Consider the following 15,059-nt stretch of genomic DNA (forward strand, 5'->3'; position numbering starts at 1 on the left):
AAACTTAAAGTTTAAGAGTCAGGAAAAGAGGCTAAAACTAGAGGACTTGGTTAAGTGGGTCAAAAAACAAAGGTTTCGGTTGCATAAAAAGCCAAATGTGAGTTCAGATTTTTCAGTGTGATATGCATAAATACTTGCTGCTATTTATACACACAAATATTTGCCTTTACTTGAGAGTTAGTGGGACTCTGCCTGAGGCAAGATTTTTTAATAGTAATAATAAAAATAGTTAATAGTACTTAAAGCAAAGCATGTGTGGTCATGATGTTTTAAAGGGGAGAAAGCAAAGGTAATTCTGAACATCTGTACTACATTTCCACATGATAAAACCACCACACTCCAAAATTATTCTGAAGGTTGGGGGTGGGGCATAGTGTAGCAGTCCACGTAGAGAAATGTTTATTTAAAAAACAGAAAGGGAGACTCAAAGGCCATTTTGGAAAAGCAGGGACAACATTTATTGTAAAATAAAACTGACGATTAAGCCCTAACCAGTTTGGCTCAGTGGATAGAGCGTTGGCCTGTGGACTCAAGGGTCCCAGGTTCGATTCCGGTCAAGGGCATGTACCTTGGTTACGGGCACATCCCCAGTGGGGAGTGTGCAGGAGGCAGCTGATCGATGTTTCTAACTCTCTATCCCTCTCCCTTCCTCTCTGTAAAAATCAATAAAATATGTTTTAAAAAACTGCCGATTAATAGCGAGAGTCCAGTAGTCAAAAAGTGAAGTTTATGTGTCTTCTTGGATCCATAATTATGACCTCCATAAATACTCCTGAGAATCAAGTCTTTTATTTTCACAAAATCTCAACCTTGACAAGTGGTATCTCAGATCAAAATACTACCCCCTGTGATGGCGAACCTTTTGAGCTCGGCGTGTCAGCATTTTGAAAAACCCTAACTTAACTCTGGTGCCGTGTCACATATAGAAATGTTTTGATATTTGCAACCATAGTAAAACAAAGACTTATATTTTTGATATTTATTTAATATATTTAAATGCCATTTAACAAAGAAAAATCAACCAAAAATATGAGTTCACATGTCAGAGGTGACATAGGTTTGTCATCACTGCCCTAACCCCTCCCTTAGATTTCTTTTCCAGGGCTTTCCTCATTCCTAGACTTAAATTTTCTAAGAGGGAATGAGTAAGGGAGGGGTAAAGGCAGCTTCTCTCTCAATCTCTATCAATCCCACCTCATCTCTCTGTCTCTCCCTCACTTTCTCCTGTACACACACATACAGACACACACACACATTCTCCCCACTTCTGTTTTATATATATATATATATAGAGAGAGAGAGAGAGAGAGAGAGAGAGAGAGAGAGAGATTATTGATTTCAGAGAATAAGGGAGAGGGAGAGGGAGAGGGAGAGGGAGAGTGAAACATCAATGATGAGAATCATTGATCAGCTGCCTCCTGCACACCCCCTACTGGGGATCAAGCCCACACCAGACCTGTGCCTTGACCCGTTATACAACCCTGACCTCCTGGTTCATAGGTCTACCCTCAAGCACTGAGCCACATCAGCCAGGCTCCTACTTCTGTTTTCTTTTTAGGCTCAAAGCCCCACCTCTCCTCAGCACATCTGTCTCCTGGTTCAATCTCCTGTAGTCAGTCTTTGGGTCAAGAAGTATCAGGCTCCGGGCGCCCTTCCTCAGTAAAACAGAGCTTCCAGCAAGTGGGGCTGGGAATCGCTGCCTTTGCCACAGTCACAGAAAGATGTGCCAATCGCTCGACACCAGCAGCTCACAGCCTGGCGACTTTGTCCCCCAGGGGATATTATGCAATGTCTAGATCAGGGGTGGGCAAACTTTTTGACTCGAGGGCCACAATGGGTTCTTAAACTGGACCGGAGGGCCGGAACAAAAGCATGGATGGAGTGTTTGTGTGAACTAATATAAATTCAAAGTAAACATCATTACATAAAAGGGTACGGTCTTTTTTTTTTTTTTTTTTTAGTTTTATTCATTTCAAGTGGGCCGGATCCGGCCCGCAGGCTGTAGTTTGCCCACGGCTGGTCTAGAGACATGTTTGGTTGTCACAAGCGGGAGAAGGAAAAAGGTGCGACTTGCTTCTAGTGAGTAGAGGCCCCTAATGCTGCTCAACATCCTACAAGGCACAGGACAGCCCCCAAAACACGGAAGTATCCTGACCCAAATGTAGGCAGTGTCAGATTGAGAAACTCTGGGGCACAACCAAGGAAGCAAAATCCCAGTGGCATGCTGGGTCTTCCCCCAATACTAACAACACTCACACAGCTGGCAACCCAGGTGCATGGCACCAGACGAGATCTGACCACTTGGGGGGTTAAAAGGGGGTGGTGGGTGGTGAGAGGACTTTCTTAGTAGTCAGGCCCTGGCTTTACTTGATTAGAACGCTTTCCATAGGGAAGCCTAGCGATTCTATGGCACACCCACAATTACTATCCGTAAAGACTTCTTCACAGGATTTGTATATACGGTACACAAGTTCCTTTTTCAGGTCATTTCCTCCAAAGCAGCCACCAATTTTTTAAACACTAATTGTGCAGGCCTGGAAAGTACCAACAAACATGGGCATTAAAAATTTTTTAAAAAGGAGTTGGAGGAGTTGGAAGTCTATTTTATTTGTCAGGATTCCTAAATCTTTTGGAGTGTTAATGCAATCTCCGTTCCTCTGCTACATTACAAGTTTGTAAAGGCTTCACACATACAGTCCCTTTTTAATCCATGTGGGTTTTTCCCCAATAACCTACCACTCCTGAAAGTGCTGCAGACTTCTGTGATAAGGGGCACTACTCAATGTGCTATGGCTCTGGAGATGAAATCATGGGTCTAATACTATTAAAGAAAAATGGGTAGAAATGACAGAAAAAATATTGCCTCTTCATTAAAAAAAAAACTAACTCAAAAGCTACACACAGAAGTAGCAAGACTTGATACTCTAAGTATAACTAATTGCACATAAGCTTCTAACCAAACATCTTGATTCAAAAAACCACTTACTTGCCCGGCCAGGGTGGCTCACTGGTTGAGCACTGACCCATAAACTAAGAGGCCACTGGTTCAATTTCCAGCTGGGACACATGCCTGGGTTGTGGGCTCAATCCCCCCTGAGGGGATGCAGGAGTTAGCCGATCAATATTTTTCTCTCATCATTGTTTCTATCTCTATATCCCTTTCCCTTTCCCTCTTTCTGAAATCAATAAAAACATATTTTTTAAAAAAAACACTTACTTATCAACTAAATCAGGAGTTGCCACTCAATCTTAAAGGGCCAATGAAGTAAATCTTTGAGGGACACGAGGCAAAATAGAGGACATTATATTAGGTCTTACGAAACCATTTCAAGTGTAACCATTTAAAACACAGGCCATAAAAAAATATGTAAGTACATAAATAAAATTTAAAAAACCATGGTGAGCCATATTTGGCCCAGAGGGTCTCATTTTGCCAAGTCTTCATCTAAAGCAGTGATTTTCAACCGGTGTGCCACAAGAATTTTTAAAACATGCAATACCTGGCTATTTAGTCAGGAGCACTGAGATCTTTTCCCTTAGATTAGCAAGTAAAAAATGACAACCACAACACAACAATAGCCATCTGGTGTGAATAAATCTATATATTTTTTGGTGTGCTGCAGAATTTTAGTAATTATTAGTTTATGTGTGCCATGAGAGGAAAAAGGTTGAAAATCACTGATCTAAATGAATAGGAAATCTCTATAATGTTCACTCTAAAGTATCATTCATTTTTCTTTTTACTTTTTCTACAAACTACTCATATAGTATAATTATGTTTTTCCTTAAAAAAGAAGGGTTCAGCCCTAGCCAGTTTGGCTCAGTGGATGAGCGTCGGTCTGGGGACTGAAGGGTCCCAGGAACAATTCCAGCCAAGCGCACATGCCTGAGTTGTGGGCTCAATCCCCAGTAGGGGGCGTGCAGGAGGCAGCCGATCAATGATTCTCTCTCATCATTGATGTTTCTATTTCTCTTTTCCTCTTCCTTCCTCTCTGAAATCAATAAAGAAATATATTTTTTAAAAGAGTTCATATATCCAACTGCTTTATATCCAACAACTTTATATCCAACTGCTGTAACCATAAGCCACACCAAGGAATCACCCAGCAGCCATTTACATTGCCCTATTTAATACTACTCAAAACAATGAAGATATCCTTTAACCTATATCCCAAACTGAAAACACAAATAAAATTCTTCTTTCACATCCAAGCCATGGTGGATAGAAAAGTAGAGTTTGCTTTAGCAAATTTTAGCCAGTTGGAAGAGAAATGAAATGAGGCTCCTGGCAGTAGGTTTTAAATACAATTTTAATGTCTCACAACACAGAAACTGAAAATACGCATCAAAAACTAAACTAAAAGGCCCAACTGGCGTGGCTCAGTGGTTGAGCGTCAACCTATGAACCAGGAAGTCATGGTTCGATTCCTGGTCAGGGCACATGCCTGGGGTGCAGGCTCAATCCCTAGTGAGAGGGCATGCAGCCAATCAGTGAGTCTCTCTCATCATTGATGTTTCTATCTCTCCCTCTCCCTTCCTCTCAGAAATCAATAAAAACATATTTTTTAAAAACTAGATAAGAAGGAAACTCAGTTTGGGGAGGCAAAGCACTTCTCTTAGGCAATGAGGTAAAGATGAAGGGAAAAAATGGAAAAGGCTGACTTTGAACTGATGAAATGCAAAAGGCACAACTCTAAGCACCACTCACTTTTCCTTATTCTCTGCTCACAAAGATTCATTTACTCCCTAGGAATTTATGTGGGGGGCGGGGGCGGGGGGGCGCGAACATGCAGTACTGCTACGTGCATTTTCACCAGCCACAGGTGGGCTGAGAAGACTTAGCCCCAATGGCACTGTATGACCTTTTCACTGCCAGTTACAGGCCCTGAAGAGATGCGACAAGAAAAAAAGAAAAAGGAAAAAATGGAGCCTTTTCATACTTAGAGAGAAAATAACCCTGAGCAAGAAGTCAGAAGACCATAATTCTGGTCTCTGGTCTACTCCGTATCAAGTATCTGCAGATTATCTTGAGCTAAAGGCGATTTTAGTTTTAGGCTCAAGAGAAACTTGCTCATTCCTTGACTACCCAGAAGAACCTGAATTAGGGGCTTGGCCTGTAATGGGAGATTATCAGGTACCTCTTTTTGACTCACCAAAATGACAGGGCAAACTTCTATTTATTAAACATCTGCTCTTATCATCCTGCAATGACCCTTTGAGGGACGCAGGCACCTTACCTCATCCCTAGCCGAGTGCCTTGCATACCTCTGAACCTCACCTGCATGTAGGACCTCTGACTTTCTCAGGTGTGGGAAATCCCCATACATATACTAGTATGTCTATTCAATGTGCTTGTTTTTTCTCCTGCTAAAAATAAAATATAGAAACCCCTGGCAGTATCAAGGAGCGGTTAGGAACAAGTGCCTGGAACCAGCAGACCCAAATTTGAGCTCAGACTACCCACTCTGAGAACCTGGATCAGACACATCACCCTTCTGGGCCTCAGCCTCCTCATCTGAAAGGCAGGAAACCACCTCCCACCACGGAGAACTGGAAGATTTAATGGCACTCCCAGGAAACTGATCATCAGTGATGTTTCTGAGTGCCAATCAGTGTTACATGTCATCACTGCTTAATTCCCCTCACAGGTTAGAGGCAGCGTCAGAGGAAATCATGAAAATGGAATGTGTCCTGTAACATATAAAGCCCCCTCCATACGTCAAGTATTAATTAATGTTCCCACCAGGTCCTGACATAACTGAGCCCATCTCAGTGGCTGTGGCTGCAGCTTGTGAAACACTGAAGAACCCACAGTACTGCTGCTGCGGGACTTTTCTCCACTGAGGTTTCATTTGTGGTGCACTTTTTACCAAAGATGATGGTAATAAATTAGGTCAGGTTAACAAAAGAATATTTTTCAAAGAGAAGTCGCACCCTCCAGGCAGAGCAGCGGGACAGGGCAATGAGGACAGTAATCAGTCTCTCCCAGCATAACCCCCGCCAGTCTCCCCACCTGCCTCTGCCCTCCGCTTTCTCTTTCTCAGCAGGTTCCAAAAGGCTTTGTGCCTAATGGCTCCCTGGGATTCCACCAGCCTCTGTGAGCTGTAAAAGGCAACCAACTGCACTCATTAAAGTCAATAAAGGGTAAAACCCGAACCATTTCAAATTAGCAAAGTGTTCAAACTTTAAAGAATGCATTAAAATTTAAAGATAAGGCAAATGATGCTAAACACAAATGAAAGCATTCCTTATGTCTTCAGGAATGCGAGAGGAAAGGCTGTGAAATCCTGCTTTTGGACCTGTGGTTCATCGAGGTCTAGAGAGCACGTTTCTGTTGAGATGCTTCATTGGCATCCACCCTGCACAGAGCGCTTGGAGAAAGTGGAACTCGGTGAGAACAAAGGGAATCTGTACCACATTGGCATCAGTCAATGAAAATTCAATGTAATCTCAAAAGACATATCATATTCAAAATTAAATGTTACTCAGAAAGAGGCATGAAGGAGATTCTCGTATGCCACTCCTCAGTCTCCTCCTAAATAACAGAAGGAATACTCGTAAGTGACAAGGCAGCCTTTAGAAGGGTCACACGAGATGGGAGCTTGGTGGTCACAAATTGGTGGTGTGTGTGTAAACAACAAACAAGTGACCTATAGTCAGAAACACCAGAAACACCGTATGCACTTGTGCAGAACTTTATAATCATTTCCTCAGCCATACTCTCGGCCTGGCTGGACAGCTCCACCAGTATTTCATCCAGCTCAGCACATCCAAAGACGCTCCTCAATCCCAGCACCTCCTGCTGGTGACTCACCTGCCCACTGCTCTGCCATCAGCCAACATCTGGGCCCACAACAGTCTGCTCCTTGCAGCTCCCAGCACTCAGGTCCTGAGCTGTCAAGGTCCTGGACTTGACCTTTCCCCTCAACTTCTGTGGCCACCACCCAGATTCAGAGTCTTGGTCACCTGAACAACCACAGTATCCTTCTAAACTCTCTCTATGCCTTTAGTCCAGTGATGGCGAACCTTTTGAGCTCAGTGTGTGAGCATTTTGAAAAACCTTAACTCTGGTGCCGTGTCACATATAGAAATTTATTGATATTTGCAACCATAGTAAAACAAAGACTTATATTTTTGATATTTATTTAATATGTTTAAATGCCATTTAACAAAGAAAAATCAACAACAAAAAAATGAGTGTCATAGGTTCGCCATCACTGCAGTTTAGTCCCTTCCTAGCCAATCCACTAGCAATTAGCACTGACACTCTTTTCTGATCATGCCATTGTCCAGGGGAAATTCCTTCACAGGCTGCCAGAGCCTACCTAATAAAGGCCAACCCCCTGGGCCCCAGGGTCAGAGCCCTCAGTGACCTGACCCCAAACTACCTGCTCACCTTTATCTCCTTTTTCTCCTGACAGGTGGAATTTCAGCTGCTCCAAACTCACTGTGCCCCAAACCCATCACACCCCCTGCCCCCACACAAGCTTGGCTCAGCCATCGCTTTTCCAATCACACTTCCCCATCACCCATGTGCGCTGAAATCCTTCCTGCCTTTGAGGTCCAGCTGTCTTCAGCTCTCCTACTCTAAGCTGCAGAGCACTGAAGTGCCACTCGAGGTCCACTGGGCACACCACCCTGAGAAGCGGTAGCGTGCAGTGTGTCGAGTGTATTCTCTGGAGATAGACTTCCCAGGTTCTGGTCTTGGTTCCAGCACTTGCTGTGTATAACTGGGAACAATTACGTACCTCTTTGTGCCTCAGTTTCCTTATTTGCATGTGAGAATGACAATGGCAATATGTACTTAGTACAGTACCCTGGCACAGAATAAGCTGCACTAAGTGTGAGCTGTTTCTCTATTGCCCACCTGAGTCCCCGAACAAGCATCCTACACATGGACGTTCAACATGTGCCCAGTGCTGTCCAACACACCTTGGGCCGGGTTAATAGCAATTGTGACCACTGATGACTTGACAGGTCTTCTGCCCTCGCTGGAGGGGATGAACATAGGAGATCCACAGGCATCTCCTATGCATGGCAGCAGAGCATATATCCCTCCCTTTCAAACATCTTACAGGGCAATGCATCCAAAGACTCCTGATTCTCCTCTGAGGACCAGCCAAGAATACATTAAGGAGAGTGGAGATAGGAGGATCCTGGTACATAAACCCACTTTTTCTTTAATGAGATCAGTAGTATTTTGGGTCCTTGATTACTAAAACCTTTACATGGAACAATATGTTCTCCACAGAAAAAGCTAGAGAACAAGGTAAACTATTACTACATCAAACAATGTCTGATCAAATCAACCTGGATGCAAAAGCATCAGACAACACCAGTGAGTAATGCTGCATTTCAGCCAACACTTCAGCTCACATTAGCACATCCGTTGTAGTTCTTGGGCAATCATCTTGGTCTTCCAAATAAGTTGAGATCATAATCTTTCTGTTGTTGTTTCCTGCCAGGCACAGAAGTGGTTTCACCCTCAGCCTTTTCCAGACCACCGAAACACAAGACACTAAAGCAATCTGACTCTCCCGTATGCAACTCCTGCCAACTCGAAATCTCCTGAAACAATAGGCTGCACGAGGCCAGTACTCCAGGAGATGGGGTTTATACGAGGTCCAACACCTTTGCCTAAAAATGAATCATAAAACCACTAGATCTCTATTCCCGAGCATTACGCCATCTAGCCCCAACAGAGTCGAACTGTGCAAAGTGAAAAAGAAATCAGGAACACACTGAACTTAAAACTGCAAGTATATTTTAAATCCTATTTTAGATTCATTTAAATTAACTGAGGTCAGGCAACTTCTTTATTCAGCTGAGTTACTCTTACTGGTTTAATATCAAAAGCAGTCAGCCACATTTTTCAACCAAAAATAAAGAAACTCCCTAACAGAAGAACACTCTAAAACTCAGTAGAGATATAGAAACAGCTTACAATAAACTACCTTCTGGAACAACTAATGGAGAAAATCACTGTTATTTGGCCATGGGAAACAACTCTTTGTATATTATTACATATTTTGCAGGTCACAAATTAAGAGCACAATTTTTATTTTCTAGCATAGCACTTTTCCAAGGTGTTTCACAAAGAACACCAGTGCAACAGAGAAAAGCAAGTCAAATAAGATAAGTGTGAGAAGTTCTGCCTTCCATAGTCCCCTCCTTGGAAATGACTGATGCATATTTGCAGTAAACTCTATGAATCCAGCATTTTCCCAAGTTTATTTGGCCCTGCAGTCTGTTTTCTCTTAGAGAAAGATTTTTCTAGAAAATAGGTATAATGAAATGGTCCAGTAGCTAAGACTCTGATGTCAGCCTGATTCGAATACCAGCATAACCACTTGTTAGTTATGGGCAAGCTTCTTAACATCACTTGTCCCTCAGTTTCCCCAGGTAAAAATGGTCAAAACAATAGCAGCTAGCTCTTAGGTGTGGGTCTTCCAATATGAATGCAGCTGTCTGCTGAGAGCCTTATTTACTTCATGCCATTTTACTGCCTACTATTTTTTGTGAGGTCTGTGTCTCCCACAGCAAGTTCCTTTTTGTCACTCAGATCTCAGTTCACAATGAGACTCCCTCCAAGAGGCCTTCCCTGACCACCAATATGAAGTTGGCCCCACCCGAGTCACTAGTTCTTCATCCTCTTCTTTTCCTCATGATACTTCTCTGTTTAACTGTTAAATAGGTATTTGTACACTAGTTGACCCCAATAGAATACAAGCAACATGTAGTCAAACGTTATCATTTATCATTGCTCTATCCCAAAACACATCCTCAAATACGTATTCACTGGATGGATGGATGGATGGATGGATGGATGAATGAATGAATGAATGAGGTGGCTGTGAGAATTACATGTGAATCACATAAATCATTCTTTATAATGCCTGACACATGAGCATCAATCTAGACAGTTTTGAAACTTTTGATGAATCATGTGGTTAATGCATTCGAAATTCTGACACTATTTAACTTGCCTCTTCTTGCTGTATCATGGACAAACATTTAATGGCATTTATTTAGAGATGTGTTGGTAAATGGGCTTGCAGGAATGGGGCAGGTGGGGAGAGTACAGGTAGCATTTTACCAATTTCCATGGTGTAAATACTCCCACCATGACCAATTTCAGTTATCAATGGTTTAAAAGCAGGCTCACAAAATTCCAGAAAATAAAACATAGGGCTCTTACAAGAAAGTACAAGTCTTCTCTGGGGAAGAGTCTTTTCAGGCCTCCAAGTTTTGTTTGTTGAGTTGAAGTTTAAAATTTTTAAAAATTTAATTTTTTTATTGATTTTAGAGAGAAAGGGAGAGTGAGAGAAAGAAACATCGATGATGAGAGAGAATCATTTGATCAGCTGCCTCTAAAATGAAATTTTTATAGAGATATATGTTTTCCACATTCTCCCTTTTTTATGAGTCAAAATAAGGACTACCCACTGCCTGGTCTGATACTCAAGGAAACTAGTTGGATGTGTTGGGCTACATTTTCTGTGAACTCTCAGACTGGTGTTTAAGGCTCTAAACATGATCTATATCCATATATGACCATTGTGAGGACCAACTAACCTCATAAAACACAAACTAAGTTTAGCTTAGATTTATTTAAATGGAAGCAACCACACAAGAGAATCAAGGGACCATCTATTAAGTGCCACCAATGAGCAGAATCTGATAACAGAATAAGAGTGACTCTTATCCTGACCCCAAGATTCCAACATACAGTGAAGGTCAATGCTGCAGATGGGGGTTTCTCTGGCACCACAGGCTTGCTGTACATGCACCATGACCCCTTGGCACCGAAAGCAAAGCATCTGTGTTTTTCAAGTACAGCAATCTACCAACCAGAATTTTGAGATGACACACCCAAAATTCAAAATCCACAGTCACTCTATATGCAAGTGATAACATGCCAATGATTCTTGCTTCTCTTTTGTAAACTATATGGAAAGTCTATGGAGTAAGGCAGGAAGAGACGAGCTTCTAATCCACTGTATCAGCTACCTATTGCTATATAACTATTACCCCCAAAATTCAGCAGCTTAAAACAACACATATTTATTATCTCGCAGTTTCTGTGGATCAGGAAACCAGGCACAGCTTAGCTGGGTACTCTGCTTCACAGTTTCTCACAAAGCTCTAGTCCAGGTGTCAGCCCACAGCCTCCCATCTCATCTGAAGGCTCAACTGGGGAAGGATCCACTTCCAAGCTCACTAAGTGGTTGTTGGCAGTTTTCAGTTCTTTGTGACTTTGTAGTGAGAGTCTCAGTTCCTCACTGGGTATTGGCTGAAGGCTGCCCCTGGTTCCTTACCACAAGGACATCTCCCACATGATAGAAGGCAATAGAGTCTGTTAACAAGATGGAAGTAACAGTCTTATGTAACTTAATCATGGAAGTGTCATTGGCATCCCATTACCTTTGGCATTCTCCGCTGTTTAGAAACAAGTCACTGGGTTCAATTTATACTCAAGGGGAGGGTATTACACAAGGGCATTCGGGATCACTGGGGCCATCTTAGAAGTCTGCTCACCACAACCAACCTTCTTGGAATATGAACAGGAAGACCAGTTCCAACAAAAAACCTTTTTAAGCATCTCAATGTGAACCCAAGCCATGTGGTTTCCTAAGCATATTGCTAAGGTCTCATAAAAACAAAACAAGAGAGAATGAACACTGAGGACATTAAGTCTGAGAACACAAAATTCTGTTCAAATGGTCTACACAAATACAATCTATATCAGAGAAAACCCCTGGGAGCTTCTGTATTAGTAAGTCCCAACATGAAAGCCATTTTTTCTGAACAATGAAACGAGTGACTCATGGGAAGGGCTGCCCATCTGAGCAGGTATAGAATGCCAGGAAATCTAGTTTGGCCTAGAAGCAAATATCTTTTGGAATTTTTATCTGTTGCTGTAGCATAATTTGAAAATTTACTTCATGCCATTTTACTGGCTACTATTTTCTGTGAGGTCTGTGTCTCCCACAGCAAGTTGCTTACATGGTCCTTTCGCAATGCAAACCCATCATAGTGGCAAAGAACTGCTGTAAAAATGTCAAGCCTTGGCTGTCACCCGCCTTGTATCTAAGCTCCACCCAGCCACATATTCTCAGATACATGAGCATCCCCACATTCAATGGTGGTGACCGGCAGGAGAGGCTGCTTCTGAAAGACTTTGAAGGATTTAACCCACTAAGTGCAAAACACATAGAAAACATGGAACACTCAGTCCTGGATGAATGCAAGGACAAACAACAAAGATTATCTTCAATCTAAACGTTCAAAAGTGCTCCGCACGTTGTACCATGCTTTCCAGAACTATCCATATGCTTTCTGAAAATTCTGCCCTCAGTTCAGCTATAAAAAAAAATAGTTAGGTTTATTGTTTTGCTAATCACCTATTCATTTTGCTCCTCTAGAGCGATGATTTTTGGTAAACATCTAAAACTTAAACAGTACTGTGCAAAGGCCCCGAAACAACGACCATCTGTGGGAAAGCAGCCGTAAACCACCTTAGAGCTGACACGTGCTACACACGCCTGGACCCTGAATTCGTATTAAATAATAATGGAACATATGTGTGGTGAGCAGAGAAAACAAACTAATGCAAAATTCCAGCTTGAAGGTGATAAGCAGACAGGAAGGTTATAAAACAGGTGACCAAGGGAATTTTAAGGCCGTAGATGTCTTCCAACCTGTGAAAACAACTTGATAACAAACCTTAACTCCTAAAATATGACTTTGGGACAATAAAGGGGATGATGTTCTTACCTCTCTCAGATGTATGTTTTCCTTCTCTTTCTGGTCTAAAATCACCTCCAAGTGGCTGACCTGAGACTCGGCCTCCGCCACCCGCCGCGTCCTTTCATTGTCTTCCTCCAGACTTTTGGACGGCAAACCTTTACTTTGTAACATCTCCAGCAGCTTTTTAATGGACTCGTCTCGGGCATTGAGGGTCTGTTTCTGCGTTTCGATCCTCAGCTCCATTTCCTCCAAGGTCTTCCTCAATAGGAACAGCTCCTTAGCCTGCCGGTCATGCTCCGCTTGCAGCCGCCGGAAGTTCTCCTCCGTCAGCTCGATGGTGAAGTGCTCGGCGCCGCGGTTGCCGCTCTCTTGCTGCAGGAGGTGGTTGAGGTCTCTCTGGGTTCGCAGCTCATCCTGAAGGGCCTGGATTGTCAACTGCAGGTGCTGTGATGGAAAGACGGGGCAGGAGAGGAGACAGAAGGAGAAAAGTCAATGGCCACGCCAAGGGCTCTGTGCTGGTCCCGCACCATGAAGATGGAATGTTAATCATGAGGTCCATGGGGCCAGCGTGAAGTCCTCCGGGGTGACTTCAGAAGCATGGGACAGCACATGGAGAGGGGGAGTTAATTCAATGAGGCTTTCTCAATGTCTTAGGAGAAAAGAAATGCACACATACACAGAAACAGTAGATCAGTGTCAGTCACGAGGGAAATTGCAGTCTACGGTTTTAATTTAGGAAGTGGGAAGGGTTAGAGGGAAACTCACAACACACCTTCTTTATGCCCACAGTGCTCCAGACTCAGTATTCCTTGTTTCCTAAGGGGTTCTTTATTCTACTATCCATTATTTTCCATGATAAATGCATGTCCACTTAAAAATGAAAATAATAGCATCCACTACAAGTAGACACAAACAAGGACTTTATTTTTACAAATAAAGCTGTGAACAGGTTTAGTGAACAGGATTACTGCATCTGCAAGCAAAGGGAACAAAGGCAGACGGAGACAGACACTCAAACACATGGGGAGGTGAGGCTGTGCAGAGTAAAACAAGCGAGCTGCAAAGAGTGGACAAACCTTGGTTCTTCTGGCATCCAGCAACTGAACAGCATGGGAAATGAAAAAAAAAAAAAATGAAGCAAGAAATCAACACAAAGAAAAGTCCAGTGCAAGCAAAGGATATTTAACAGAAAGAACTTAATCAACATAAAGTACCTTCACAGAGAAAAAAAAGAAAAAGAAAAACAATTTCTTCTTACAGCAAAGACCCATAAGCTACACACAATCTATAGCACTGATGCTTGATAAATGTGATTTTTTTAAAGTGAGGTTTATTCCACCTTTTCTTTTCCTAAATCTCCCTGATACAGTGCGTCTTGGGTGTATTACCATGGAGAAAAGCACAATACTCCAGAAGCACCCACACCTAATTCCAGGTCACCCTTTTAACCGAAATTACAGGGAGAACACCAGAGAAACAAAATCATTGCCAATGTGAGAAGAGAACCCCTTGGAAGAATGAAATAATGATACATGTTATAACATAGATGAAAATGTGCTAAGTGAAAGAAACCAGTTATTGCATGATTCCATTGATAGTAAATGTTCAGAATAGGCAAATATATAGAGACAGAAAATGAATTAGTGGTTGCCAGGGCCTGGATAGGGAGGAGATAAGGAGTTACTACTAAAGTGTATAGGGTTTCCTTTTTGGGGTGATGATGTTCTAAACTTTATTGTACTGATGGTTATATAACTTTGTGAATATACTAAAAAACTACTTAATTTTATACTTTATATATGCCTCACACAAGGATATGTTTATTGATTTTTAGGGAGAGAGGAGGGGAGAAAGAGAGAAAGAGAAACATCAATCAGTTGCCTCCTGTATGCACCCCAATCGGAGATTGAACCTCCTACCCAGTCTTGTGCCCTGATCAGGAATCAAACCCACAACCTTTTGGTGTATGGGGTGACACTCCAATCAACTGAGCCACCTGGGCAGGGAAGTGGTGTATTATATTTTTTAAAAATAATTCATAAAGGCCATCATGAAATACGTACCAGTTGTTTATTCCCCATCAGTACCCTGTGAGGCACTGTGGCACATGGATGAGAAAGTGAGTACTTGACCCCTGTGCTCTAGGAATTTCAGTGGAAATGTATAAATGAAGTGTATATCCGTGATAATTCCTACCACAAAGAGTTGTTGTGAGAATTGAATTAGCTAATATAGTACATATAAAGCTCTAGGAAGTACAGAGTAATCACTTATACTGTATCAGTCAGGATAGGGTAGAATATGCTGCT

General features: G+C 42.3%; 1 protein-coding gene across 5 annotated transcripts in view; it reads right to left on the reverse strand.

Annotated features, from left to right (window-relative positions):
- The window catches only part of ERC2 (ELKS/RAB6-interacting/CAST family member 2), an 882,521-nt gene that overhangs the window by 704,305 nt on the left and 163,157 nt on the right, over positions 1-15,059 (reverse strand). For 3 of the 5 annotated variants that reach the window (XM_070390793.1, XM_070390792.1, XM_070390791.1), the window contains exon 3: positions 12,778-13,194. In XM_070390793.1, coding sequence (XP_070246894.1) covers positions 12,778-13,194 — 417 coding nt within the window. Of the gene's footprint in view, positions 1-12,777; positions 13,195-13,826; positions 13,851-15,059 lie in introns of all 5 variants that reach the window. The other 2 variants (XM_070390790.1, XM_070390789.1) reach the window with 1 other exon arrangement.

Source organism: Myotis yumanensis, unplaced genomic scaffold (assembly GCF_028538775.1).
Source record: "Myotis yumanensis isolate MYYU_CA2020_CCGP unplaced genomic scaffold, mMyoYum1.0.hap1 SCAF_14, whole genome shotgun sequence".
In the NCBI taxonomy this organism is placed as follows: Eukaryota; Metazoa; Chordata; class Mammalia; order Chiroptera; family Vespertilionidae; genus Myotis; species Myotis yumanensis.